Source organism: Mustela nivalis, assembly GCF_964662115.1.
Source record: "Mustela nivalis genome assembly, chromosome: 7".
In the NCBI taxonomy this organism is placed as follows: Eukaryota; Metazoa; Chordata; class Mammalia; order Carnivora; family Mustelidae; genus Mustela; species Mustela nivalis.
This window is the reverse complement of record NC_139026.1, coordinates 7071694-7096617: the sequence shown is the minus strand read 5'-3', so window position 1 is coordinate 7096617 and position 24924 is coordinate 7071694. Positions and strand designations below refer to the sequence as shown.

The 24924-nt window shown below is 47.3% G+C and overlaps 2 protein-coding genes and 1 long non-coding RNA gene across 3 annotated transcripts in view; 2 read left to right on the top strand and 1 right to left on the bottom strand.

Annotated features, from left to right (window-relative positions):
* L3MBTL2 (L3MBTL histone methyl-lysine binding protein 2) overlaps positions 1–24924 on the top strand; it is a 529035-nt gene that overhangs the window by 351921 nt on the left and 152190 nt on the right. The gene's annotated exons all lie outside the window — the stretch shown is intronic.
* LOC309869269 lies at positions 18280–20386 on the bottom strand. The gene is made up of 2 exons (XR_014314083.1): positions 20074–20386; positions 18280–19077 (listed from the first exon to the last, which is right to left on the bottom strand). It is a non-coding gene; the product is annotated as an uncharacterized lncRNA (long non-coding RNA).
* Positions 20588–24924, top strand: part of EP300 (EP300 lysine acetyltransferase) — an 83575-nt gene continuing 79238 nt past the window's right edge. Inside the window, exons 1-2 of the mRNA XM_082739910.1 lie at positions 20588–20699; positions 21190–21949. Of these exons, the coding sequence (XP_082596036.1) occupies positions 21856–21949 (94 nt within the window). The 5' untranslated portion in view covers positions 20588–20699; positions 21190–21855. The remainder of the gene's footprint in view (positions 20700–21189; positions 21950–24924) is intronic.

Sequence of the window (24924 nt, the reverse complement as noted above, 5' to 3'; positions counted from 1 at the left end):
ACCACCCAGAGTTAGTTAGCATCAGATGCCATAAATTAAGGGTTGGGTCCCCTGAGAGAGAGTGCCCCTACTTCAGAAGCCAATCACGGGGTGCCTGGGTGGCTCAGTGGGTTATTGCCTCTGCCTTTGGCTCAGGTTATGGTCCCAGGGTCCTGGGACATGGGATCGAGGCCCGCATGGGACTCTCTGCTCAGCAGGGAGCCTGCATCCTTCCCCTGCCCCCCTGCCTGACTCTCCGCCTACTCGTGATCTCTCTCTGTCAAATGAATAAATAAAAATAAAATCTTAAAAAAAAAAAAAGGAGACAATCACAATTCCCAGGCCTCCTGTACTTTTTGATTGAGGCTATAAATTGGGGGTTCCCATGACCCCCTCCTCAGGTTCAGTAAATTGCTAGAATGGCTCAGGTAGGAAGGCCGCTTTACATCCTGTTATCTGTTTGTTATGAAGGACGCGGCTCAGGGACAGGCAAATGGGAGAAGTGCATACGGCATATGTAGGAGGACGGGCTGGAAGCTTCCATGCCCTGTGTGGGTGCGCTACCTTCCCAGCACCTTGACGTGTTTGCCAATCCAGAAGCTCTACAAGCCTCATAGTTTAGCATTTTTATGGAAATTCCGTCACAGAGGAACAAATGATTAAATTATTGGACTATTGAGATTAACTCACTCTCCAATCCCTTCGGCCTCCCCAGGGGTGGGGGATTGGGTAGACCTGAAAGTTCCAACGGTCCAATCACAGGGTTGGATCCTTGGGCAGGGGAGGATCCTAAAGCTATCTAGGGGCTTGGGGTGCGCCAAGAATCACCTCATTTGCATAAACTCAGGTGTGGTTGAAAGGGGCTAATTGTGAATAACAAAAGAGGGTCCTCTCACCTCTTCACTCAGGAAATTCCAAGGATTTTAGGAGCTCTGTGCCAGGAACTGGGGACAAAGACCAAATACATATTTCTTATTTCAGAGTAACCCATTTGCCTTCTCTGTGTCCTCAAAACAGGGCTTTTTTTTTTTTTTTTTTTTTTCTGTGTACCCGAATCCCTGGTATCTGTTACTCTTATTAGGACACCAGTCATATAAGATTAGGGCCCCACCCTACAGTCTCATTTTAACTTAATCACCTCTTTGAAGAACTTGTCTCCCAATATAGCTACATTCTGAGATACAGGGAATAAGGACTTTCTGAATTTAGGGAGGGGACACTGTTGAGCCCATAATATAATCTTTTTAAATTTATTTTTTAAAAAAGATTTATATATTTATTTATTTGACAGACAGAGATCACAAGTAGAGAGGCAGGCAGAGGGGGGGGTGGAAGCAGGCTCCCTGCCAAGCAGGGAGCCCTATGTGGGGCTTGATCCCAGGACCCTGAGATCATGACCTGAGCCGAAGGCAGAGGCTTTAACCCACTGAGCCACCCAGGCGCCCCTATCATCTTTTTTTAAAAAAAATTTTTTATAAAGATTTTATTTATTTGACAGAAAGAGATCACAAGTGGGCAGAGAGGCAGAGAGAGAGGAGGAAGCAGGCTCCCCGCTAAGCAGAGAGCCCAATGCGGTGCATGGATCCCAGGACCCTGAGATCATGACCTGAGCCACCCAGGCGCCCCAATTACTTTTTTTAAATTTAATTTAATTTAATTTATTTCAGTGTTCCAAAATTCATTGTTTGTGCACCACATCCAGTGCTCCATGCAATACGTGCGCTCCACAATACCCACCACAAAGCTCACACCCCCTACCCCCGCCAAAACCCTCCAGAAATCTTCACCTGCATTTGTTCACAGACTCATTCAACAAACATAGGTAGGGATGGCACTTGCAGCCTGGTCGGGGATAGAGAGAGTGGTGTTGGAGGGCCGGGGACTGAGATGTGGGGATCTGAGCATCTTAAAGGTAGAGGAGGAAGACCCAGAAAATGAGCCAAAAGGAGAAAAGGCCTCCCCTCCCTGGTCTGTGGACCGCCCCCCCCCCCCATTCCCCTGTCACTTCTCTGGTTCTTCTGCGAGCCTCCTCTGTAAGTGAGACCCTTTCTCGCTTTGAGCCCCCCTCTGCCCCTTGAGACTCCCCATCTCCATCCCTCCTTGGCAGGAGAGCAGTGCCATACCATCTTGCTTCTGGCACATTCCCACTGGATGTCAGTGGAGCCTTCCTCTGCTTGGGCATCTACTGCTTTCCAAGACGACTGGGAGCAAGAGGGAGCTCTGGGCTCTCACAGGGCTGTAACGTGGTAGGCATTTTCTCTTCAGTTTGAAAGCTCTGTATCAGAAGTAACTGTAGCTGTTTTGTTCCTCAGTTACCAAAGGGCAAACTCACCGTATCACCATAGAATTCCTTTTCTTCCAACTCCATACTGTCTAGCCGTATGAAAAACGCAATTTCCTCCTATTGATAGGATTTTACCCTGTTTCTTGAGAAGTGATAAAGATTTCCTAGTCTTTTGGCCCCAACAATGCATATGCTCTCCTCCTGGGGATTTTTTTTCCCAAATATAATTGTGTGAAAATGCCCCCATCTAAGCTACCAGGGAGGAATGACCCCATTAAGAACTAGATCTTCTCTGATTCTCTAGTTTCTCCTCTAATCTTGGGAGGGTTTGCTCCCTTCTGCCGTACTACTGAAACTGGAAGAAGGAATAGGCTCCAGATGGATATGGGTAGTGGGATTTGGGTAGTGGGGACGTGAACGTGTTGTCTTCGGAAGCTTTATCTTTGCTCTGTGAGGTAGGAAGTGAGGCCATTACTGAGAGTGAAAGAGGAAGGTGAGGCAAGCACACAGCTCAGCCAAAGGTTAGCCATCGTCCTGAGGAGAGTGGGCAAGACAGCTGGCTGTTGATGCTCGGTAATGTTCTCAGCATTTTTGAAGGCTCAGGGAGAGAAGTGACCTTGAATTTTAAGTTATACCAGTTTGTGTCTGCCCTGTATGGCTGCCTGCCACATCATTGCGTCCACTCCCTATCTCCTTCCATTAACCGGTCAGTCAACCACCGACCTCATAGATTCAACTATGAGGCCTAAATATTCCTCAAACCCATTTTCTGTCACCATACAACAGCTTCCTCGCTGTACTCTCTGGTCCTCTTCTCTCTATCAGGGTGACTTTCCAAAATGCTTTCCAAATTCTCAAATTTTATTGTGTCACTCCCCTACTTACAGCCCTCCAACGGTTCCTTGTCACCCATGGGCTTCATTCTAAGAGCGGTAGGAGAACTTTGGAGGGCTTTGAGCTGTAGAGTGATATGATTCAGTTTAGATTTCTGGAAGTTCACTCTGGCTGTTGTGTGGAGAATGGGTCTGAAATGGAGCAAGAGTAGAAGCAGGGAAACCAGTGAAGTCTTGTAATGTGGACGAAATAGTGGCTTAGACCATGTGCTGAGAATGGGGATGGAAGTAATTGGAGGGAACTGAGACATGTTTTGTTTTGTTTCATTTTTTAAGGTTTTATTTATTTATTTGACAGAGGGAGAGACACAGGGAGAGAGGGAACACAAGCAGGGGAAGTGGGAAAGTGTGAAGCAGGCTTCCCGCTGAGCAGGCACATTGGGGGGCTGGATCCCAGGACCTTAGAATCTTGACCTGAGCTGAAGGCAGCCACTTAAGGACTGAGCCACCCAGGTGCCCCGAGACACGTTTTTAAAATAGGATTGATCACCTTCGCCAACAGTTTGGATGTAGAGTGCACGGGAGAGGAAAGTGTTATAAAAACCCCCTACTCCTGGGGACTGCCTAATTCCTTGGCTACTGGTGCCCTTCACCCTTCCCTTCCCGTGACCGTGCCTCACCAATTTTCATGGCTCTGCATTCACTGACAGCTCCTTAAATGGGTGTGCTTCTCCAAGGTCCATGCCCCTCTTCCGTTCTGTCTTTATAACTATATGTTGACATGTTCCATGCCTACATCCCTGTTCTTGACCCATTATCATGCCCCATGTCAGTATTTCTATCCCCATAGGCGCCTACATTTAACATGTCCAAAATGGAACCTGTTCTTTGACCATCAAGTATGCCCCCAATTCTGTACTCTTGACCTCAATGCTTTCACCGTTTCCCCAAACATTCCTCACGGTGTACGAGCATGTCATCGTCTTCACCTTTCTCTCCATTCCCCCTAAGGTTGTGAGCCAACAAAGTCCATGGTCTTCAGATATGCATCCCATTCTGTGTTTCCATCCATTTCCAAAGCCACTGATTTATTCAACCCTTCATTATCTTTTGCTTGGACTATTCTGACCTCCACGAACTACTCCTTCTCTACCTTTTATCCTCCAGATTTCTGATGCTTACAATTAATATTTCCCCGGGGTTGTTCCACATATGGCTTGGTCAAAGTTCAGGTGATATCACCAGAAACCATTCTTCTACCTCCTCCCTGCTCTGCTTCCTCTGTGTGCTGACTCCATTCCTTCATTCCTACGTTCCATTCACTTCATGCTGCCAGGACTCTGACCTTTCTCATTCAAGTCCACATTAAACACCTAAAATGGAGCCTCACTGGCTCTGACTGGCCATGTGTGTGTCGTGAAACTCCACTTGAACAAATCGGTGTTTAAGAGTACAGTATGTTCTCATTGGCTTAGGATGAGGTCACATGCACCCTTGGTAAGGGGGTAGAAGTTTCCCCCAAAGCATAATGGTTGAGTCAAGAAAGATTGGTTCCCTAAAAGCAAAACCAGGGTACCATGATCACAAGAAGGCAGATGTGATGCTGGGTATCATCTGCTCCAAGGTTCCTCTTCCCCTCTCCTTTTTCTTGTTGAGTGGTACCACCCCCAATTTAGCCACTTGAGGTAATCCTTGGCACATCCATTAAGTCCCACCAAATCCCAAATCCAATCCACTTTTCCTTTCTGTCCCCAACAATCCATTGTTAGAAACGATCCTATATGTTCGTAAGTATTCATTTCCTCCAACACTTAACAGGTTTCCCTGGCCTGTTAACTTTGGATTTCGCCACATGATATGCTCTGGCCAGTGGGATGTGAGCATATGGGAACTTTGTCACACTCATCCAGAGTTTTGTTTTGTTTTAAGATTTGTATTTATTTATTTGACAGACACAGACCACAAATAGGCAGAGAGGCAGGCAGAGAGAGAGGGAGGCAGGCTCCCCACTGAGCAGACAGCCCGCTGTGGGGCTCAATCCCAGGACCCTGAGGTCATGACCCAAGCTGGAGGCAGAAGCTTTAACCCACTGAGCCACCCAGGCGCCCTCATCCAGAGTTTTAAATGCAACTGTGGGGCTCGGCTGGGGTACTTGTGCTCTAGTCCCTCACTGTGAAAAAAGGTCCCAGACAGTGGCTATTCCTTCAGCCTGGACTCCAAAATGAAAAGATATGGGTAGCTGAGTCTAGCAGAAAGATAATCAACCTGAACCTATTATATGAGCAAAAAAATAAGTATAGATTGCCATAAGCAGTAAAATTTTAAAGCTGTTTCTTATGCAGCATAACTTAGAGAAAGCTAAGTTGTACATAGACTTTGTACATAGACTTCAGTTCAGGTCCTTAATATTTCTACCTGGATCACTGCAACCAATCTTTCCTGACTCACTGCAACGTCCTCCTAGTTATCTTCCTGCCTCCTGGCCTCCTCCAGTCCATTTTCCACTTTGCTGTCACAGGGATCTTTCTACAGGGCAAATCTGACTACATGATTTCCTATCTTGCCACTATTTTCAGGATAAAATTCAAACTGCTTGAACCCAGTTTTTCAAGAACGTCTCCGGATCTCCGGCCTTATCCATCTTCCTTCCTCGCGCATCTACCCCTGGCCCCAGTCTCACTGACCCCTTTGCAGTGACTAAAGTCATGATTTTAAGGTAGCAGGAACTTTACCCACCCTGCTGGTCCTGCCTCTTACTCATTGAGGGGCCACTCAGTTGTCCCATCTTCTACGGAGGAACCCCTTGCCCAATGTAGATTTAAGTCTCCTTTCCCTCCTCTGTGTTCCCACAGTGCCCTGTGCCCCCCTCCCCTTCTCATGAGGCTCACTAATCTCACTCTTTCCTGGCCCCAAAGTTCCACGAGGTCAAGGACAGGGTCTGGTTTGTCTCTGTGTTCCGTGGGCTTGGTGGTATCTCGCACAAAGCGTCTGGCGATGCTTGGAAGATAACTAAAGGCAAGAATGAATGCACGTGGGGCGCCTGGGTGGCTCAGTGGGTTAAGCCACTGCCTTCGGCTCAGGTCATGATCTCAGGGTCCTGGGATCGAGTCCCGCATCAGGCTCTCTGCTCCACAGGGAGCCTGCTTCCTCCTCTCTCTCTCTGCCTGCCTCTCTGCCTACTTGTGATCTCTCTCTGTCAAATAAAAAAATAAAATCTTTAAAAAAAAAAAAAAAAGAATGAATGCACGTGTTGGATACTCTGCTACCTATTCCTCCAAGATTCTACTTCCGCTACCAAGATTCCCCAATCTTCCAAACTGCTGTTGGACTTACCTTCCTATAAATGAGATTTGATCATTTGATTTCCCTGCTGAAAAATGCCTCTCCTGGCTCCTCTTTTTTTTTTTTTTTTAATTTATTTATTTGACAGACAGAGATCACAAGCAGGCAGAGAGGCAGGCAGAGAGAGAGAGAGGAGAAAGCAGGCTCCCTGCTTCCTCTCTGCAGAGCAGAGAGCCCGATGCGGGTCTCCATTCCAGGACCCCGGGATCATGACCGGAGCGGAAGGCAGAGGCTTTAACCCACTGAGCCCCCCAGGCGCTCCTGGTTCTTCTTTGTTCTTACTCCATCATGGTCTAGTTTCTTCCACTCCTTTGACCTTGGCCACTATTCAAATACCGATGAGGCCCAAATTCCAGCCCAGAACTCTCTCTACTTTTAGATATAAAACTGCCTATTTTACTTACCTACTCCTGTGTCTTGGAGAGACCTTAAACTAGATGAGTCAGATGCCCGTTTTCCTCCTCGAATCTTCTTCCTCTCCCTCTCAATAAATAGCATTGTCCACCACTGAGTTGCCCAAACCTGGCAGCTGGAAGTCGCCTTTAAGAAGTGGGTTAAGGGGGGGCACCTGGGTGGCTCAGTGGGTTAAGCCACTGCCTTCGGCTCAGGTCATGATCTCAGGGTCCTGGGATCGAGTCCCGCATTGGGCTCTCTGCTCAGCAGGGAGCCTGCTTCCCTTCCTCTCTCTCTGCCTGCCTCTCCATCTACTTGTGATTTCTCTCTGTCAAATAAATAAATAAAATTTAAAAAAAAAAAAAAAAAAGAAGTGGGTTAAGGGCACCTGGGTGGCTCAGTGGGTTAAAGCCTCTGCCTTCGGCTCAGGTCATGATCCCAGAGTCCTGGGATCGAGACCCGCATCGGGCTCTCTACTCCGCAGGGAGCCTGCTTCCTCCTCTCTCTCTCTGCCTGCCTCTGCCTGCTTGTGATCTCTGTCTCTGTCTGTCAAATAAATAAATAAAATCTTAAAAAAGAAAGAAGTGGGGGGCACCTGGGTGGCTCAGTGGGTTAAGCCACTGCCTTCGGCTCAGGTCATGATCTCAGGGTCCTGGGATCGAGTCCCGCATCGGGCTCTCTGCTCAGCAGGGAGCCTGCTTCCTTCTCTCTCTCTCTCTCTGCCTGCCTCTCCGTCTACTTGTAATTTCTCTCTGTCAAATAAATAAATAAAATCTTTAAAAAAAAAAAAAAAAAAAAAAAAGAAGTGGGTTAAGAGGGGCCCCTGGGTGGCTCCATCAGTTAAGCAACCAACTCTTGGTTGGTTGGCTGGATCTCAGGGTCATAAGATCGAGCCCCGTGTGAGGCTCCACACTCAGCAGGGAGACTGCTTGGGATTCTTTCCCTCTCCCTCTGCCCCTCCTCCCGCTTTCTTTCTCTCTCTCTTTCTGTTTCAGGAGTAAATAAAATAAATCTTTAAAGAGAAAGAGAGAGAGGGAGAGAGATGGGTTAAGAGCTCGATTGTGGCAGACAGATAAATGGCTTCAAAGGCTGGGTCTACCACGTAGTGCTTGTGTGTCCGCAAGCAAGTTCCTGCGCCCTCTCAGACTTGAAATCTGTAGACTCTCGTCATGGTCACACCCTCCTCCCCAGGTCACTGAACGACAGAATCACTCCAAGTGCTAGGTGAGTACTACTGCCGAGTAAGTACTTACCAAATATTAGTCTTTTTTTTTTTTTAAAGATTTATTTATTTGACAGGGAGAGAGAGAGAGAGATCACAAGTAGGCCGAGAGGCAGGCAGAGAGAGGAAGGGAAGCAGGCTCCCCGCTGAGCAGAGAGCCCGATGCGGGGCTCGATCCCAGGACCCCAGGATCATGACCTGAGCTGAAGGCAGAGGCTTTAACCCACTGAGCCATTCAGGCGCCCCTCAAATATTGGTCTTTACTATGATAATGACCCTCCCCCTCCTTCAGCCATCATCCAACCACTAATTTTGTAGATTCTACATTCTCACCGTCTCTTAAGTCTCTTAAATCTGTCCCATCCTTTCTGTCCCCACTGCCGCCCCCCTAAGCCAGCCTCTGGTCCTCTCTTGTCTAATGACGACAGGAGCTTCCTCACCAGTCTTCTGGGTTCCACTCTTGCCCTCTTTCGATCCTTTCTCTATAGTCCTAGTGTGGCTTTTTCTGAAAACAGACTCCGCTCGTGTTGACTTCCGGCTGAGCAGAACTTCTTTCAGTTCCTCAAATGGACAGAACTCTACTCTCCCTCCACAAATGCTGTTTCCTCTGCCGGGACCTCTGCTCTCTGCCAGCCCCCTCCACGGGCTGGCTCCCTCTTCTCTTCTTTCTGCTTCCCACACAAATGTCAGGCTGCCTGCTCACCTCTGAGGGCTGTGGCTCAACATCCCCTGTTCTAGCAGTCATCACATGTTACCACAATGATGGCTTTAGTGACCGTCTCCTGTCACTGGACTGGGAGCACCACAAGGCAGGGTCTCTATTTGGGTCACCACCATATCTCTAGGAATTAGCACAGGTCTGCTCCATAATAGAAACTCCATACATTTTTAAATTATCTAAGTTACTTTTTTTTATTTTTAAAGATTTTATTATTATTATTATTATTTTATTTGACAGGCAGAGATCACAAGTAGGCAGAGAGGCAGGCAGAGAGAGAGAGAGAGGGAAGCAGGCTCCCCGCTGAGCAGAGAGCCCGATACGGGGCTCAATCCCAGGACTCCGAGATCGTGACCTGAGCGGAAGGCAGAGGCTCAACCCAATGAGCCACCCAGGTGCCCCCATCTTACTTACTTTTAATAGGTAATACATGTGGGTGCCTGGGTGGCTCAGTGGCTTAAGCCTCTGCCTGCAGCTCAGGTCATGATCCCAGGGCCCTAAGATCAAGCCCCATGTTGGGCTCGCTGCTCAGTGGGGAGCCTACTTCTCCCTCTCTCCTCTGCTCATGCTCTCTCTCACACTATCTCTTTCTAATAAGTAAATAAGTCTTTAAAAAACAAAAAAAGATAATACATGTAACTAGTAGAAAATCCAAAAGGTGCAAAGGAACATACAGTAAAAAATATCTCCCTCCACCCTCATTCCCCAAACATCCACTATTCCTATTTTCTTGAGGATCATTCCAAGATATTCTATGCAAATACAAGTATATATGCATATTCACTATGGTTTTGGTAGTATATTATACACCGTATAGGACACCTGTTTATTATTTCTCTTTTTTTTTTTTTTTTAAAGATTTTATTTATTTATTTGACAGAGAGAGACCACAAGTAGGCAGAGAGGCAGGCAGAGAGAGAGGAAGGGAAGCAGACTCCCTGCTGAGCAGAGAGCCCGATGCGGGACTCGATCCCAGGACCCTGAGATCATGACCCGAGCCGAAGGCAGCGGCTTAACCCACTGAGCCACCCAGGCGCCCTATTATTTCTCTTAATATATCTTGCGGGATGCCTGGGTGGCTCAGTCAGTTAATCGTCTGCCTTTGTCTCAGGTTGTGATCCCAAGGTCTTGGGACTGAGTCCCACACGGGGCTCCTTACGTGGCGAGGAGCCTGCTTCTCCCTCTGCCTTCCTCTCCCCCTGCTTGTGCTCTCTCTCTCTCTGACAAATAAATAAAATCTATATTTAAAAAAAGAAAAAGAAAAAGAAAAAGAAAACAACGTATCTTGGAAGACAGTCCTTTTCAGTCTACATAAAACTTTTTAAAAAATCTGCGTTAAGGCTGCCTGGGTGGCTCCGTGGGTTAAGCCTCTGCCTTCAGCTCGGGTCATGATCTCAGGGTTCTGGGATCGAGCCCCGCATCAGGCTCTCTGCTCAGTGGGGAGCCTGCTTCCCCCCCACCCCCGCCTGCCTCTCTGCCTACTTGAGATCTCTATCTCTGTTAAATAAATAAAATCTTAAAAAAAAAAAATCTGCATTAGTGTTCCCTTGTAAATTTGTATCATAAATTACTTAAACAGGGGCACCTGGGTGGCTCAGTGGGTTAAGCCACTGCCTTCAGCTCGGATCATGATCTCAGGGTCCTGGGATCGAGCCCCACATCTGGCTCTCTGCTCAGCAGGGAGCCTGCTTCCCCCTGCCTCTCTGCCTACTTGTGATCTCTCTCCCTCTGTCAAATAAATAGATAAAATAAATAAATAAATAAATTACTTAAACAGTCCTCAGCCACTGGGGATTGAAGCTGTTTTCAATCTTTTGTTCTTATAAACAGTGTTACCCCGACTATCCTTAACTGTGTCATTTCACACATGAGCCCTGATTCCCCCTCTCTCTCTGTCCCTCCCCACCACTCATGTTTTCTCTCTCTCTCTCAAATAAATATCTTAAAAATAAATAAATACATAAGTAAATAAAATTTAGAATCTGACAATACCAAATGTTGTCAGTCAAGTGGGAAGACAGGAACTCTCAAGCACTTCTGGCAGGAGTGTGAATTGGTTAAGCTGCTCAGAAAACCTGGGACTGTGGAATCCCTAAATCCCAGAAATTCCAGTCCTAGGACTTACACATCTTGAGAGAGCCTTGCCCATGTACTTCAGTTCAGAGCAGAACTATTCCTCATAGAATAAAAATGAAAAGCCTTCAAAGGTCCATCCATAGTAAAATGGAAAAATAAATTGTGATTTATTAAGACAGTGCAAAACTCTACAGCAACAGAACGAGCAAATCACACCTTCAGGCAGCAGCATGGCCTAACAACGTGGAGCTGAACACATACGTCACAAAAGAAGAGAATGGCTTCCTTTATGTAAAGGTGAAAAATGGATGAAACTATTCTACAGTGTCTGATGACGCGCACACGGGAGGGAAAACTATATTAGAAAGGGAAGGAAACAGTGGTGACTGAAGTCAGTGTAGTGATTCTGCTTCTGAGAAGCAATGGATATGCGATAGGAGAGGCCACAGCAGCGATGGGCAGAGCTGCTAACAATCGGCTAGATTTCATTTCATGGCCTGCCTGATGATTATACACTTGTTGGTTTTGTCTTTAAAATGTGTATATAAGGGTACCTGGGTCGCTCAGTGGGTTAAGCCACTGCCTTTGGCTCAGGTCACGGTCTTAGGGTCCTGGGATCGAGCCCCGCACCAGGCTCTCTGCTCAGCAGGAAGCCTGCTTCCCTTCCTCTCTCTCTGCCTGCCTCTCTGCCTACTTGTGATCTCTGTCTGTCCAATAAATAAATAAAACCTTTAATTTAAAAAAATTTGTGGCTTAAACAATACAGACATTCATTATTTCACAGTTTATACAAGTTAGGAGTCCAGGCATTGCTTAGGTGGGTCCTCAGCTCAGGGTCTCCCGGGGCTGCCATCACGATGCCATCTGGGCTGCGTCTCATCTGGAGGCTTGAATGGGGAAGAATCTGCTTCCGAGCTCATTCATAGGATTGGCAGAATTCATTTCCTTGTAGTGGTATGACTGAGGGCCCCAGCTTTGTTGTTGGCTATTGGCCTATAGTTCCTAGAGACCACTCACAGTTTCTTGCCATTTGGCTTCCTCAACATGGCTGCCTACTCCATCAAGCCTGCAAGGAGAACCTCTTACTCTGATTCTCTAATTGGCTAAGTCTTGATGCAGTCTCATATGACACAACATGATCTGGGAGTGATATCCTATCACCTTTCCCACTGCTATTGGTTAGAAGAAGTCACAGATTCTACCCACACCTAAGGGTAGGGGATTACACAGAGGCAGGAACATCAGGAAGGGGGAATTTGGGGGAGTCACCTTAGGGTTTGTCAGCCACCACTGTTTATTGTTTGGTGAGGTTTTTCATCCACTTTCTTTCCTATTTTTTTTCCCTTAACCGCATGCAAAAGCTCTGTGATTAAAGAAATTAACCCTTTGTTTACCAAACCACCAACTCTTTTTAAATTTTTACTTATTGATTTTTTTTAAGATTTTATTTATTTGAAAGAGAAAATGAGAGAGAAGGAGAGAGAGCGCGAGAGCAAGAGCACAAGAGAGGGGAGGGTCAGAGGGAGAAGCAGACTCCCTGCTGAGCAGGGAGCCCAATGCAGCACTTGAGCCTGGAACTCCAGGATCATGACCTGAGCTGAAGGCAGTCGCTTAGCCAACTGAGCCACCCAGGCACCCTATTTGTTGATTTTTAAAAAAAGTAATCTCTATACCCAATGTGGGCCTTGAGCTCACAATCTTGAAATTGTTCTTTGATTTATGCCAAGAGGAGTCAGAAGAGTAGTGCAAAGACTAAACCTGCAATGAGGCCGCCGGTCGGAGGTCAAGGCAAGTATTCTACCGACATCTGATGGAGATGCACCTGAAGTCCAGGGGGAGGAGAAGTTTTTCAGGTTGGCGGTGTGTGGAACACTGGGTTTGCTACATTGTATGCCTGTAATGACCTCAGTACCCCAGGACATCAGTTGTCACCAGGTGATGTCACACGTTTAGCTCCCCAGTAAGCCACAACACCAGATCACCCGTGCCCATTGCGTAGGGTCTGGGCTTTATGGCATTTTCTGTGCCTCCCTTTACCTATGCCTGGATTACAGGGACAATGGGTTTTTCAATTGTTTCATGTTGGACTTTTTGCTTTTGTTTGCTTGTTGGGTTGGTTTGGTTTGGTTTGGTTTGCTTTACCAGGATAGCCGCTCTCAGTCATTCAAGATTCCACTCCCAGGCTGTCTCCTAGAAGGACACCGGAACTTCTAGGCCAAGGTCGTTGTATCATCATCTTTGTGTAAATTGTAATTGTGAGTATTGTAATTGATTCTGTATTTATATTCCTGTCTCTTTCACTCAATAGCAATACCCTCCAGGGCAAGGACTGTGTCTGATTTCCTTATAGATCTGTATGTCCATCCGTCTGGGGGAGATGTCCGTATGGGTGTCCCACAAGCACATTACCATGTCCAAAGCTGAACACATCTAAAGCACCTGACTGAGTGCTCATATAACACCCAAGACTCTATCATTGCCTCTTGAATATTAGATTATAATTTCCTGTTTATGAGACTATCTCTACCACTAGACAGTGAGAAACTGAGGGCAGAAATCGTGTGAATTTTATTTAATTTTGCATTGCTGGAGCCCAGCACAGTGCCTCCATATAGGAGCTATTCAGTAAATGTTCAATGATCTGAACTGGATTTCTCTATCTTCAGGACAAGGTACCGTGGGAGTATCTAGGAAATTCTCAGGACACATTTGTTACGTTAGATTCTAGGAAAGATGCTTCTCCCAAAGCCCTCTGCCCGCCCTCCTTCTTTGGCAGGCTTAGATTAACAGTGAGAGCCAATAGTTTGTCACATAGCAACAATAGTAAAGAATGAGCTACCGCCGAATAGAGCAGACGCTTGCCTGCCGCAGAGAGCAGAGCAGAGCTATTTTGAGATCCTTTAGGTAGAGTCACAGTCTGATAGGCCCACACATTGTGGCGATAGTTACCATCAGCTTAGGGGTAGGAGGCATTGAAAACATCTGATTTGCATGTCTGTCTTTTCTGCCATCCTTTGAAGAACGCTTTTAGAATATAAAGGACCAAAATTTTAGGTCACGGTTTTCTTTTCTTGAAGTCAATCAGATTTTTATTTTTAATACTGCTAACCTATTTTAATATCCCAATGAATTGCTGTACATTCTAATTTGTAGATCAAACGACCACAACTTCCAAATAAAAAGCAGGTCTCAGTCCAGCCTTCCCAACATGGCACACATGGTCCTTTGTGGCCTGGCCAGGCCACTCTTTCAGCATCCTCTGCTGCTTGGGTCCTTTCATTAGCATGTGCTCCAGCCTCCGTAAGCAGCACCCAGGCACTGATGTGACAAAGTATTTCGCTCATGAATTATCCATCCTGTTTGCCTTAAGAGAGCCTCCACTACTCTGTCTGGTAACTACTGATCCAACGAGGTTTCTCTCCAACTAGATAGTGTGCCCAGGGGGTGAGAATAGTGTCTCTTCCATCTTGGAATCCACAGTTCCCAGCAAAGTGCTGGGCACAGAGAAGATGCTCAGGAAAGGCTGGTTCAGGGTGTCAAGACTGCAAGTTCTTGCTCACTAGTAGTTAGGCTCTACTAGCCCACTTCAGTCCTTATGGTGGGGCACCATGCCTAACAACATGGAAAGTTACAAAATCTATGGCTGCTTTTATGGCTTTGGCACTCTGTGTTCTAATTTTACAGAAAAGATTTTGTGATAGGGTGCCTGGGTGGCTCAGTCGTGTCTGACATCTTTATCTTAGCTCAGGTCCTCATTCTAGGGTCATGGGTTCAAGCCCCACGTTGTGCCCCGCATTGGGCACGGAACATACTTAAAAAAAAAAAAATTGTGAATGTGTGTGTTTGAGTATGTGTTTATATAGAGAACTTCCTTCTTCCTTTATTCATTCATTCGACAGACATTCATTGGCTTTGAATCCTGCAGCAGCTCCTGTGCTAGGTACCAGAGGCGTGAGAAAGCGTGATACCCACTTTCTGCCCTGAGGGTTAAGCGGTAAGAGGCCTGTATGGGCTGTTGGAAAACCTGAGTTCAAGACTTCCCTTTGCCTCAGCTTGGGGTCTCATGAAGGACATTTTATTTGCTTTAGAGCCTTGTTTTCCTAGATCATTAATGAATATAAGCACTTATTCTCCTTCTGTTATAAAAATCTGTTATAAAGAGGGCACCTGGGTGGTTCAGTGGGTTAAGCCGCTGCCTTCGGCTCAGGTCATGATCTCAGGGTCCTGGGATCGAATCCCACATCAGGTTCTCTGCTCAGTGGGGAGCCTGCTTTCCTCTCTCTCTCTCTCTCTCTCTCTCTGTCTACTTGTGATGTCTCTCTGTCAAATAAATAAATAAAATCTAAAAAAAAAAAATCTGTTATAAAGAATCCAAGATATTCATGATTCCAGGAGAGAGGAAGATTGGCTGGTACCCGATGCACAGGGGAGAGAGACTGTCTTTTTCAGGGCCAGATAGATGGTGTCCTGGTCACTGCAGCAGAAAAGAAGGATGGGCAAAGAGACCGACTCACTGAGACCAGCCTGGCAAATCAGGGGTGTCTATTCATTTGTTCAAGACGGTTGAGTTGAGTTCCTACCATGCATTAGGTCCTGAGTTAGGAGCCGGGAGAGAGAGAGATGGACAACATGGTCACCCTACCTGCTGTCACCGGGAAAGGCCAACAAGGACTATAACACAGGCCGAAACACAGGCAATTTGGAAGTATAGGGTTCTTGCCATGGGATGGCATCTGCAGTCAGGATTTGAGGGATCAGGAAGGCCATTACAGGAAAAGGGATATGTAAGTTGAGACCTGGAAGGTGATTGGGAATTAGGTGGCAAAAAGGGGGGTGGGGTAGTGACTGTTTCAGACAGAAGGAATATGTGTGAAGAGAAAACACATCACAAGCAGCACAGAAGTGATTCCATTTTGCTGCAAGGAGGGAGTTTGAGAGAAATGGGGCAGGTAGACAAGGGCCATTTCTTACACATTACAAAGAAACACATTTCTTTGCTAATGGCAAAGAGGAATCATTCAGGCTTTTTTTTTTCTTCTTATTTTTTTTAAGATTTTATTTATTTGACAGAGGGAGAGAGAAATCAAGAGTAGGCAGAGGCAGGCAGAGAAAGAGGAAGGGAAGCAGGCTCCCCGCTGAGCAGAGAGTCCGATGCAGGGCTCGATCCCAGGACCCTGATATCTTTTTTTTTCTTTTTTAAAGATTTTATTTATTTTATTTGACAGAGAGAAATCACAAGTAGATGGAGAGGCAGAGAGAGAGAGAGGGAAGCAGGCTCCCTGCTGAGCAGAGAGCCCGATGCGGGACTCGATCCCAAGACCCTGAGATCATGACCTGAGCCGAAGGCAGCGGCTTAACCCACTGAGCCACCCAGGCGCCCCAGGACCCTGATATTTTGACCTGAGCCGAAGGCAGAGGCTTAACCCATTGAGCCACCCAAGCGCCACCCCCGCCTTTTTAAAATATTTTATTTATTTGAGAGAGAGACACACAGCGAGAGCGGGAACACAAGCAGGAGGAGGAGTGGGAGAGGGAGAAACGGGCTTTCTGCCGAGCAGGGAGCCTGATGCGGGGCTCGATTCCAGGACCTTGGGATCATGACCTAAGCCGAAGGCAGACGCTTAACGACTGAGCCACCCAGGCACCCCCCCCGCCAAAAAGATTTTATTTGAGAGAGAGAGTGCATGGGTGAGAGTGTGCATAGCAGGGAGGGGCAGAGGGAGAGGAGGAGAGAATCCCAAGCAGACTCCAAGCTGAGCCTGGAGCCTGACACCCGACTCAATCTCATGATGCTAAGATCATGACTTGAGCCGAGATGAAGAGTGCGACACCTAACTGACTGAGCCACCCAGGCGCCCCGCTTTTAGCCATTTTTAAGTGCACAGTTTAGTGGCATTAGGTCCATTCACACACCTATGCAAGCATCACCACCATCCGGCTCCAGAATTTTCTAATCTCACCAAACTGAAACTCTCCACCTGTTAAATGGCATCTTCCCATTCTTTTCAGCCCCTGGCAACCACCATTCTTTCTGTCTCTGTGAATCTGAGTACTTTCATAAGCGTATATAAGTGGAATCATAATCCATAGTTGGGGTTTCTCGTTGTTGTTACTGTTTTTAACATTCACTTAGAGACCGGCTGGGCCTGGTGCTTTATTAACCTTTGGGAGTGAGGAGAGGAACTATTATAATGCTGCAAGAAATGTTCTCATAGGGGCGCCTGCGTGGCTCAGTGGGTTAATGCCTCTGCCTTCGGCTCGGGTCATGATCCCAGGGTCCTGGGATCAAGCCCCACGTCGGGCACTCTGCTCAGTGGGGAGCCTGCTTCCCTTCCTCTCTCTGTCTGCCTCTCTGCCTACTTGTGATATCTGTCTGTCAAATAAATAAAATCTTTAAAAAAATGTTTTCATATCCATCTCTGTGCACTTGCAGAATTCATCCTAGAGATATTGGGATTTTCAAAATCTTTAAGTGTAATACTATGAACCTAAAACATGTGTTCCAAGCTCTTTCCCCATTAATATTGTATATAAACACCAATTCTCCACATCCTTGCCAATATTGGCTACTAAAATTTTTTTCAAGAACAGATTTTATTAAATGTATGATATAGATAAAAATGTGTTCTCGTAAACGCTGATAACATTTTGGAAGAGTGTGCAAATCAATAATTACTTGCAATGGATATGCAGCCACTTTCACAGCCGGTCCCCACTCGTATTTGCAGAAGGAACCCAAGTTCCTGAGGCATTCTTCCCTTCCTGGGTGGGGAGCCACCCAGGCGCCCCTAGAATAGTCCTTTTAATCTAATTTTAGAATAAATGACTGGAGGGGCGCCTGGGTGGCTCAGTGGGCCAATCCTCTGCCTTCGGCTCAGGTCATGATCCCAGGGTCCTGGGATCGAGCCCCACATCAGGCTCTCTGCTCAGCAGGGAGCCTGCTTCCCCCTTTCTCTGCCTGCTGCTCTGCTTACTTGTGATCTCTGTCAAATAAATAAATAAAATCTTTAAAAAAAAAATGAATGACTGGAAACAGCTAAGGTGACACTATGTATCAGACATTGCAGGTAAACATTATTCCTAAATTATCATGTTTAATCTTCACAGTAAAGTAGGTCCAATCAAGAAATCCATTTTACAGATTGGGAGCCTGCCCACGTCACACAGCTGGTAAGTGACACAGCCTGAATTTAACCCCAGGCCTGGTAGCCTTCAGTGTCCATGTTCTTACCTGCCAGTCTCTGCTCTCTTCTGTGGCTCCCTCTCCCACCCCCCTCGCACCTACCAGTTTGTGACTGACAATTCCTTCTTCGTGCACACCCTTAATCCACACATAGCACTGCACAACTGGTGCAAATTTTCATTTGGTTAAGGTATATATAATCCAGGGTGATCATTCCATTTTGCTTTTTTGAAACTACCTGAAGTCTCATTTTTTAAAAAAGATTTTATTTATTTATTTGACAGAGAGAGAGATCACAAGTAGGCAGAGAGGCAGGCAGGGGCGGGGGAGGCGAAGAGCAGGCTCCCTGCCAAGCAGAGCGCCCTACGTGGGCCTCAATCCCAGGACCCTGAGATCATAACCTGAGCCAAAGGCAGAGGCTTAACCCACTGAGCCACCCAGGCGCCCCCCCCCCCTTTTTAAAAGATTTTATTTGACAGAAAGTCAGCGAGAGAGGGAACACAAGCAGGGGAAGTGGGAGAGGGAGAAGCAGGAGTCCCATGGAGCAGGGAGCCCCGCCCAAGGCCGGGCAGATGCTTAACCACTGACCAATCCAGGAGCCACTGAAGTCTCATCTTGATTGCATTCGTGGGACCCTCGCTCATTTCTCCAGCCCTCTTCAATGCTGCTGACTCCAGGTCCTGGGTGAACACTCCGAGGCACAAATCCCGGGAAGGAGCAGGAGGCAGGAGAACTCTGTCTAGTGTGGAGCCTTCCCTCTGGTTAGGTCCATGGCTCCTGATTCTCCTTTTTGCAGAATTTTCTCATGAGATGGTCCTCAGATCTTCTTGGATAGGCTTCCTTTACCTAGTCCTAAGGTACTTTTGGCCAGGCAGGCCAGTTATGTTTGAATGCTGCTTAAATTCAGGTTGGATCCTTGGCAAAACGAGGCAAATCTTTTTCCGAAGGTCAGAAACTCTTCAAAAAGTTGGGTGAGCAACCTTCCAGAAGAAAACTACCAGTCAAGTTTCCAGGTGTTGTCCACATCTCTTTCCTATGTCCTCTTTACTGCAAAGGTGGGTATAAACTATCAGAAATAACTGTATCATTCCTGCAGGCCCATTTTGACCTTAGTCGCACATGCTGAATCCATCCAAAACCAACTTTCTTAAAGCACCTTTTCAATTTACCTGCTTTTCTACTTTGATTGTGGTGAATTAGGCCTGAACTTCACAGGACAGAACTCATCCTTGTTGGTAATCTGAGTTGCTCCACCGATATCATCTCTGCTAGCTTCTTACTCCCCCCATTCACTTTAAAGAGCAAACCACCACCACCACCACCACCAAAGTGAATTCAACAATAAGCACACACCAACTAAGGAGCAATGAGATTTGAAATATGTGAAAAAGCTTTTAACTATCTCCATAGATACTGGTTTGGGGGTTTCCTTGGGGAACACTAACAACCTTGCCACCTCCTCAAGTACCAATTTACCCAAGGCCAAACACAGCGGAATCCCATAATGTGTAGGAATGTGAAAGCATGCTGGCAAGGCCCTCCTCTGCAAAACTATGTTTTGCACACACTTTATTTATATTCAAGAATTTTCCTCCGTAGTTACATTTTGCTTTTGTCCAGGCTTAGATTATCTTTAGCACATTACGTTTTTGCCCTTTTCCGTATCTGCATTATCTTTAAGGCACTACCTAAACGTACCTCTTTTATTGAACTAGCCTACTGGGGGTGGGTGAAAAGTACCAGCATAAAATGTCCTCAGATCTCAGCTGTATTCAGAAAAATAATTCGTCTCCCTTGGTGAAAGAGGTACCTGGTAGGGGCAAGCGGACACGTGGTGGGCTAGAAGCGAATTTAGGTCTGGTCCTACAGCGTCTTCCCACCACTGTGATTTTTGTTTCCTGGTTATCAAAATAATATAGGCTTATTGTAAAACAAAGTGTAAAATTTGGAGAAAAGGGAAACAGCTCATAGTGTGAATTTTTGGACGTGAACCGTTCCCTCTGGGAGAGAGATGGAGGAGAGAGGACGCACTGGGTCTCTCACCAGAAACACTGGCCGACGACGGGGTACCCCCTGCCTGGTTGAATCCATTGGGGTTCGGAAGACTGGCCGCCCTAGGACCCGGGACGCAGGGCCATCCCCACGGCGCTCCTATTCGGCCACCTGCGCCGTGACCCAGCGCCTTCCCCAGTGCAGCTCCCGGGCTCCGTCACTCCCCGTTCCCACCGGTCCCCTACGCAGAGACCCAACCCAGGCACCTTCCCCCGCAAGTGTCCACCGACTGAAAATAGATCCTGAGTCGGCCCCTGAGCCCCCCCCCTTGCCGCCAAGTCCTCCCCTTTAAAGGGAGCCACCGGGTGACGCCGGGGGAGTTTGCGGAAGCGCCAACCGTGTTGGGGCCTTGGGCGGATCCCGTGATTGGAACTGGCCCCGCCCCCGGGTCCTCTTCCCCCATTGTGTGAGCGGCTCGGGCCCAGGCCCCGCCCCCTCGCCACCTCCCTCCGGAGGCCCAACCCCTCCCCTTTTTTTCACCCCCCCTTGGCTCATTTCCGGCCGCCGCTGCTACCGCTAGCCTGTAAGGAGGATTCGGCAGAGGGAAGAAACAACAGCCGCCATCTTGTTTGTGTGCTAGGCTGGGGGGGAGAGAGGGCGAGAGGGAGCGGGCGAGAGTGGGCAAGCGGGACGCCGGGCTGAGTGCGAACTGCGGGAGCCAGAGTGCGGAGGCGAGCCGGGCCGAAGAGAGGCGGCAGGGGCCGAGACAGTGGCAGGGGGCCCGGGGCGCACGGGCTGAGGCGACCCCAGCCCCCTCCCGTCCGCACACACCCCCACCGCGGCCCGGCAGCCGGGCCGGCGTCGACGCCTAGGGGGGACCATTACATAACCCCGCGCCCCGCGGCGCCTTCGCCCGCCGCCGAGGGCGGCCCCGAGCGGAGCCCCGGGGGGCGGGCGCTCCCGGCACCTGGCCGCCGGGGGTGGGGGCCGTAGCGGCGGCCGTATTTATTTCTGTGCCGCGGGAGAGGAGGGCGAAGGAGGAGAGCGCGGCGCGAGGAGAGGCCGCCTGCGCCGCCCGCCGGAGCGGGGCCTCCTCGGTGGGCTCGGCGTCGGCGCGGGCGGGCGGCGCTGCTCGGCCCGGCCCCCTCGGCCCTCTGGACCGGCGAGCTCCGCGCCCGGCGTCCTCGCCGCGCCTCCGCCGCCCGCCGCGCGATGTGAGGCGGCGGCGCCAGCCTGGCTCTCGGCTCGGGCGAGCTCTCTGCGGCCATTAGGGGCCGGTGCGGCGGCGGCGCGGAGCGCGGCGGCAGGAGGAGGGCTCGGAGGGTGGGGGCGCAGGTCCGGGAGGGGGCACCGGGAGGAGGTGAGTGTCTCTCGTCGCCTCCTCCTCTCCCCCCTTTTCGCCCCCGCCTCCTTGTGGCGATGAGAAGGAGGAGGACAGCGCCGAGGAGGAAGAGGCTGATGGCGGCGGCGGAGCTCCGAGAGACCTCGGCTGGGCAGGGGCCGGCCGTGGCGGGCCGGGGACTGCGCCTCTAGAGCCGCGAGTTCTCGGGAATTCGCCGCAGCGGACGCGCTCGGCGGATTTGTGTTCCTGTGCCCTCCTCCGGGCCTGGGCCCAGGCCCGGCCCCTCGCACTTGCCCCTACCTTTATCGAGTCGGCATCCCTCTCCAGCCACCGCGACCCAGCGAAGAGAAAAAGGAACTTCCCCCACCCCTTTCGGGGGCCGGCGGAGCCCCCCGAGCCCACCCCAGGGAACGGGGCGGGGAGCCCTGGCCCAAGAAGAGATTTCCCGAGGATTCTCGTTTTCCTCGTCTGTATCTCCGAAAGAATTAAAAATGGCCGAGAATGTGGTGGAACCGGGGCCGCCTTCAGCCAAGCGGCCTAAACTCTCATCTCCGGCCCTCTCGGCGTCGGCCAGCGATGGCACAGGTTAGTCCCGGGAGCCCTGGCCTTCCACATCCCCCTTAATCTTTTTTGCTCCGTGCACCCTTCTTCTTCCATATTTTCTTCCTTTTTCTTTCTTCTTAGTTCTCTGCTTCTTCATTAATTTCAAAGGTGTTTGAATGAGCTGGTCGAAGACGTCCAGTAGCCCAACCATTTTCTTTGCTTCCTAATACATTCGTTGCAACACTATGTCATATAGATGTGTGTTCTGGAATTAGAGCTCTTGAGTGGTGCTATGGAAATAGCCTTTATTGTTGCTCCCATGCAGTTTAATTTTTGAAATGCCAGTGCATTTGTGTGTAAGGGCTTTTTTAATGCAATTTTGCTTTGAATTTTTTGTTGTTGAGAAATGAGGAATTGCGAATCCTTTCTCTTCTATTGCACTTACTCTTTTCTCTACTTTCCACTCTTCCTTTTCAAGGTTTTCTCTTTTTTGAACAGGATTTTCCGTTGAGGATGAGAGTATTAAAAAAAATCTCGATTTTATTTGTGTGTATGTGTGACCCAAGATTTCAGGTTTGACGTTAGGTTTAACGTCAAACCTGAAATTTGGTTCGAATTATTTTACCTCCCATTCCTAGCCCCCCCCCCTTTTTATTTGCCTTAAGAATCAATATGGAGTGCAGTTCATTTTACATCTTCCATTTCTTTGGTGTGAGACTAAAATGTCTGAAACTCTGGGGTTTTAGGTTGGGGGAGAGCAGAGGCATTTTCTTTGCAGTTTGTACTCACTTTCGGCGGGGGGGCAGTGGAGATAACCAATTGTGTGAAGTTATGTACTTGGAAATCAAAATTAGGAGTTGTAAGGGTCCCAGTCATGAACTGCAAACGTAAACTGATCGTACAAAAGTTTCAAATGTGCATTAGGTTCTGTATTTGTGTGGTTTTGCTTTTTTATGTTTTAAACATACTTGGGGATCCATAGTTCAGCTTAAAAAAGCTCAGCCATTCTTAACTTCACTCAGTTGTGGACCAACCCTTTTGTCAAGGGAAATTCAGGGAGACTTCCCTCCATCATTCCCTCCTTATAATTAGTTTGGTGCTGTCCTGATGGCCACCGACCTTCTCTTTTGCTCTCGTAGTTGTTTGAGGTGCCAGGATAATGAAGAGGGAAGAATGGCTGGCCATCTGACAGTCCACAAGATGTTCCCCCTTACTACGGAGCATCTCTTTAACTCAACGTCATCCCTCCATCTGCCAGTGAGAGTGCATAATGGAGTTAAATGTACCCTATGAGTTTGTAGAGAACTTCTAAAGTATGTTTCTAAGTAGGCTTCGTCTCTCAGGGTGAAAATGTAAGGATGTGTGGCAAATGCTTTGGATTCTTTGCTTTTATAAGAAAAATGTGTCATGAGTTTAAGATAACTGCAGATTGAAGATTTTTGCAGTTTTCTACTTCAGACTTGTAAAATTGGCCATGCAAGAACTTTGATCTATTCTTATTCCTTGAACTTTCTGTATTCTTCACAGGTTTTTTTTTTTTTTTTTTTCTCTTACTTGCCTTTTTTCCTCAGGACTGTTACACATATAGAGTATCCTATTTCTTTGCACTTACTAAAATGTTCCGAAGGATTTTCATATCACCTTTAGACATATTTCTGTCTGTATGTTTTTGTTACTTTAATTTTTGTGTACTGTAGTAATGAATTTTACATTTGAGTTCAGTAGATGTTGTAGAAAAAACTTTAATGTGTCACTTTGATGACCCCTGATTTGAGCAGCTTAGTCTTAGAGAAATGCAAGGCCTGAAAGGAAAGCTGTGCTCTCTTGTTCAGGTACCTCTGTTCAAGTGCACTGCTGCTTTCCTATTTGATCTGTGTACTTAGCAACTTTAGCTAACTCGTTTTAGTAGTGTCTCACCTGTCTAGTACACAAAAACTGCTTTGCTACTTGAAATATCTTTGGATAATTAAGAGAGTCCTAAATGTATCAAGTGGGTTTTTAGAGTAAAAAACTCTCGACCTTGAGATGAACTCAATTTTAGTACTAAGGGTTTATCTTAGTATTAGTTACCTTTCTCTAAATTTTGTGATGAGAATTGATCCCCCTGCCCCAATTAAGATTGTACTCTAGGAATTTTTTGGTGTCAATTTTTAATCCTAATCAGTCTGGGTTTTGGCCGGGGAGCGGGGGATGGAGGGAGAGAGTGAGGGAGTTATAAAGAAAATACTGTCCCATTGTGAACTTAATTGAAGTTGGTGATCCCCCCCACCCCCCCACCCAGCCAACAGTGTGTAGTATAAGTTGGCAGGGAACTTTAAACAGACGCACCTCACTTCTTAAAATTGAAGTTTTCAAAACATTTCTACTTTTTGACTTTTGAGTTATTACCTGGATATTTTATAAATGTGAAAGTAAGTTGTTTTTTGGTGATTGATTAAGAATTTTATCTAGAACTGGATCAAAATGATCCCAATGTGCTAGCCATCAGAAACTTTTTATTTTATTTTTGTAATGATTAGGTCTTGCTATTTTAGTAGTGTAAGCGGACTTACCACGAGTGTTGGCATGTGCCCGTTTTACAGGAAGGAAAACTGGAATCCAGTTGGTTGATATACTAATGTGTTAACAAATTAACGTTTAAATTCCAACTTCTGGATTTTTACGGTTAGCCACTGATGGCAGAATAAAAATGACTTCTTTATGAGAAGTCAAGGATTCTTCTAAAACATTCCGGATTGATTCAAATAACTTGAATTAAATTAAAGTTTATGTGTTGGAATGGGAAGACACATTTTTTTAGCTTTTGCATCTTTGTGTTCCTGTTTCAGTATTTGTACTTGACTCATTGAAAATTTTATTTAACTTGGTATGGTTAGATCAGAACTGTTTGATAAATCAAATGACTGCGTGTCCTCCACCCAAAAAAAGATGGTGAAAGCCTTTTGTAAAAATATTCTGGTAAAATTACTGACCAGGAAAGTTAACAGGTAAGTCCTGAAAATATTTTTTTAACCTAT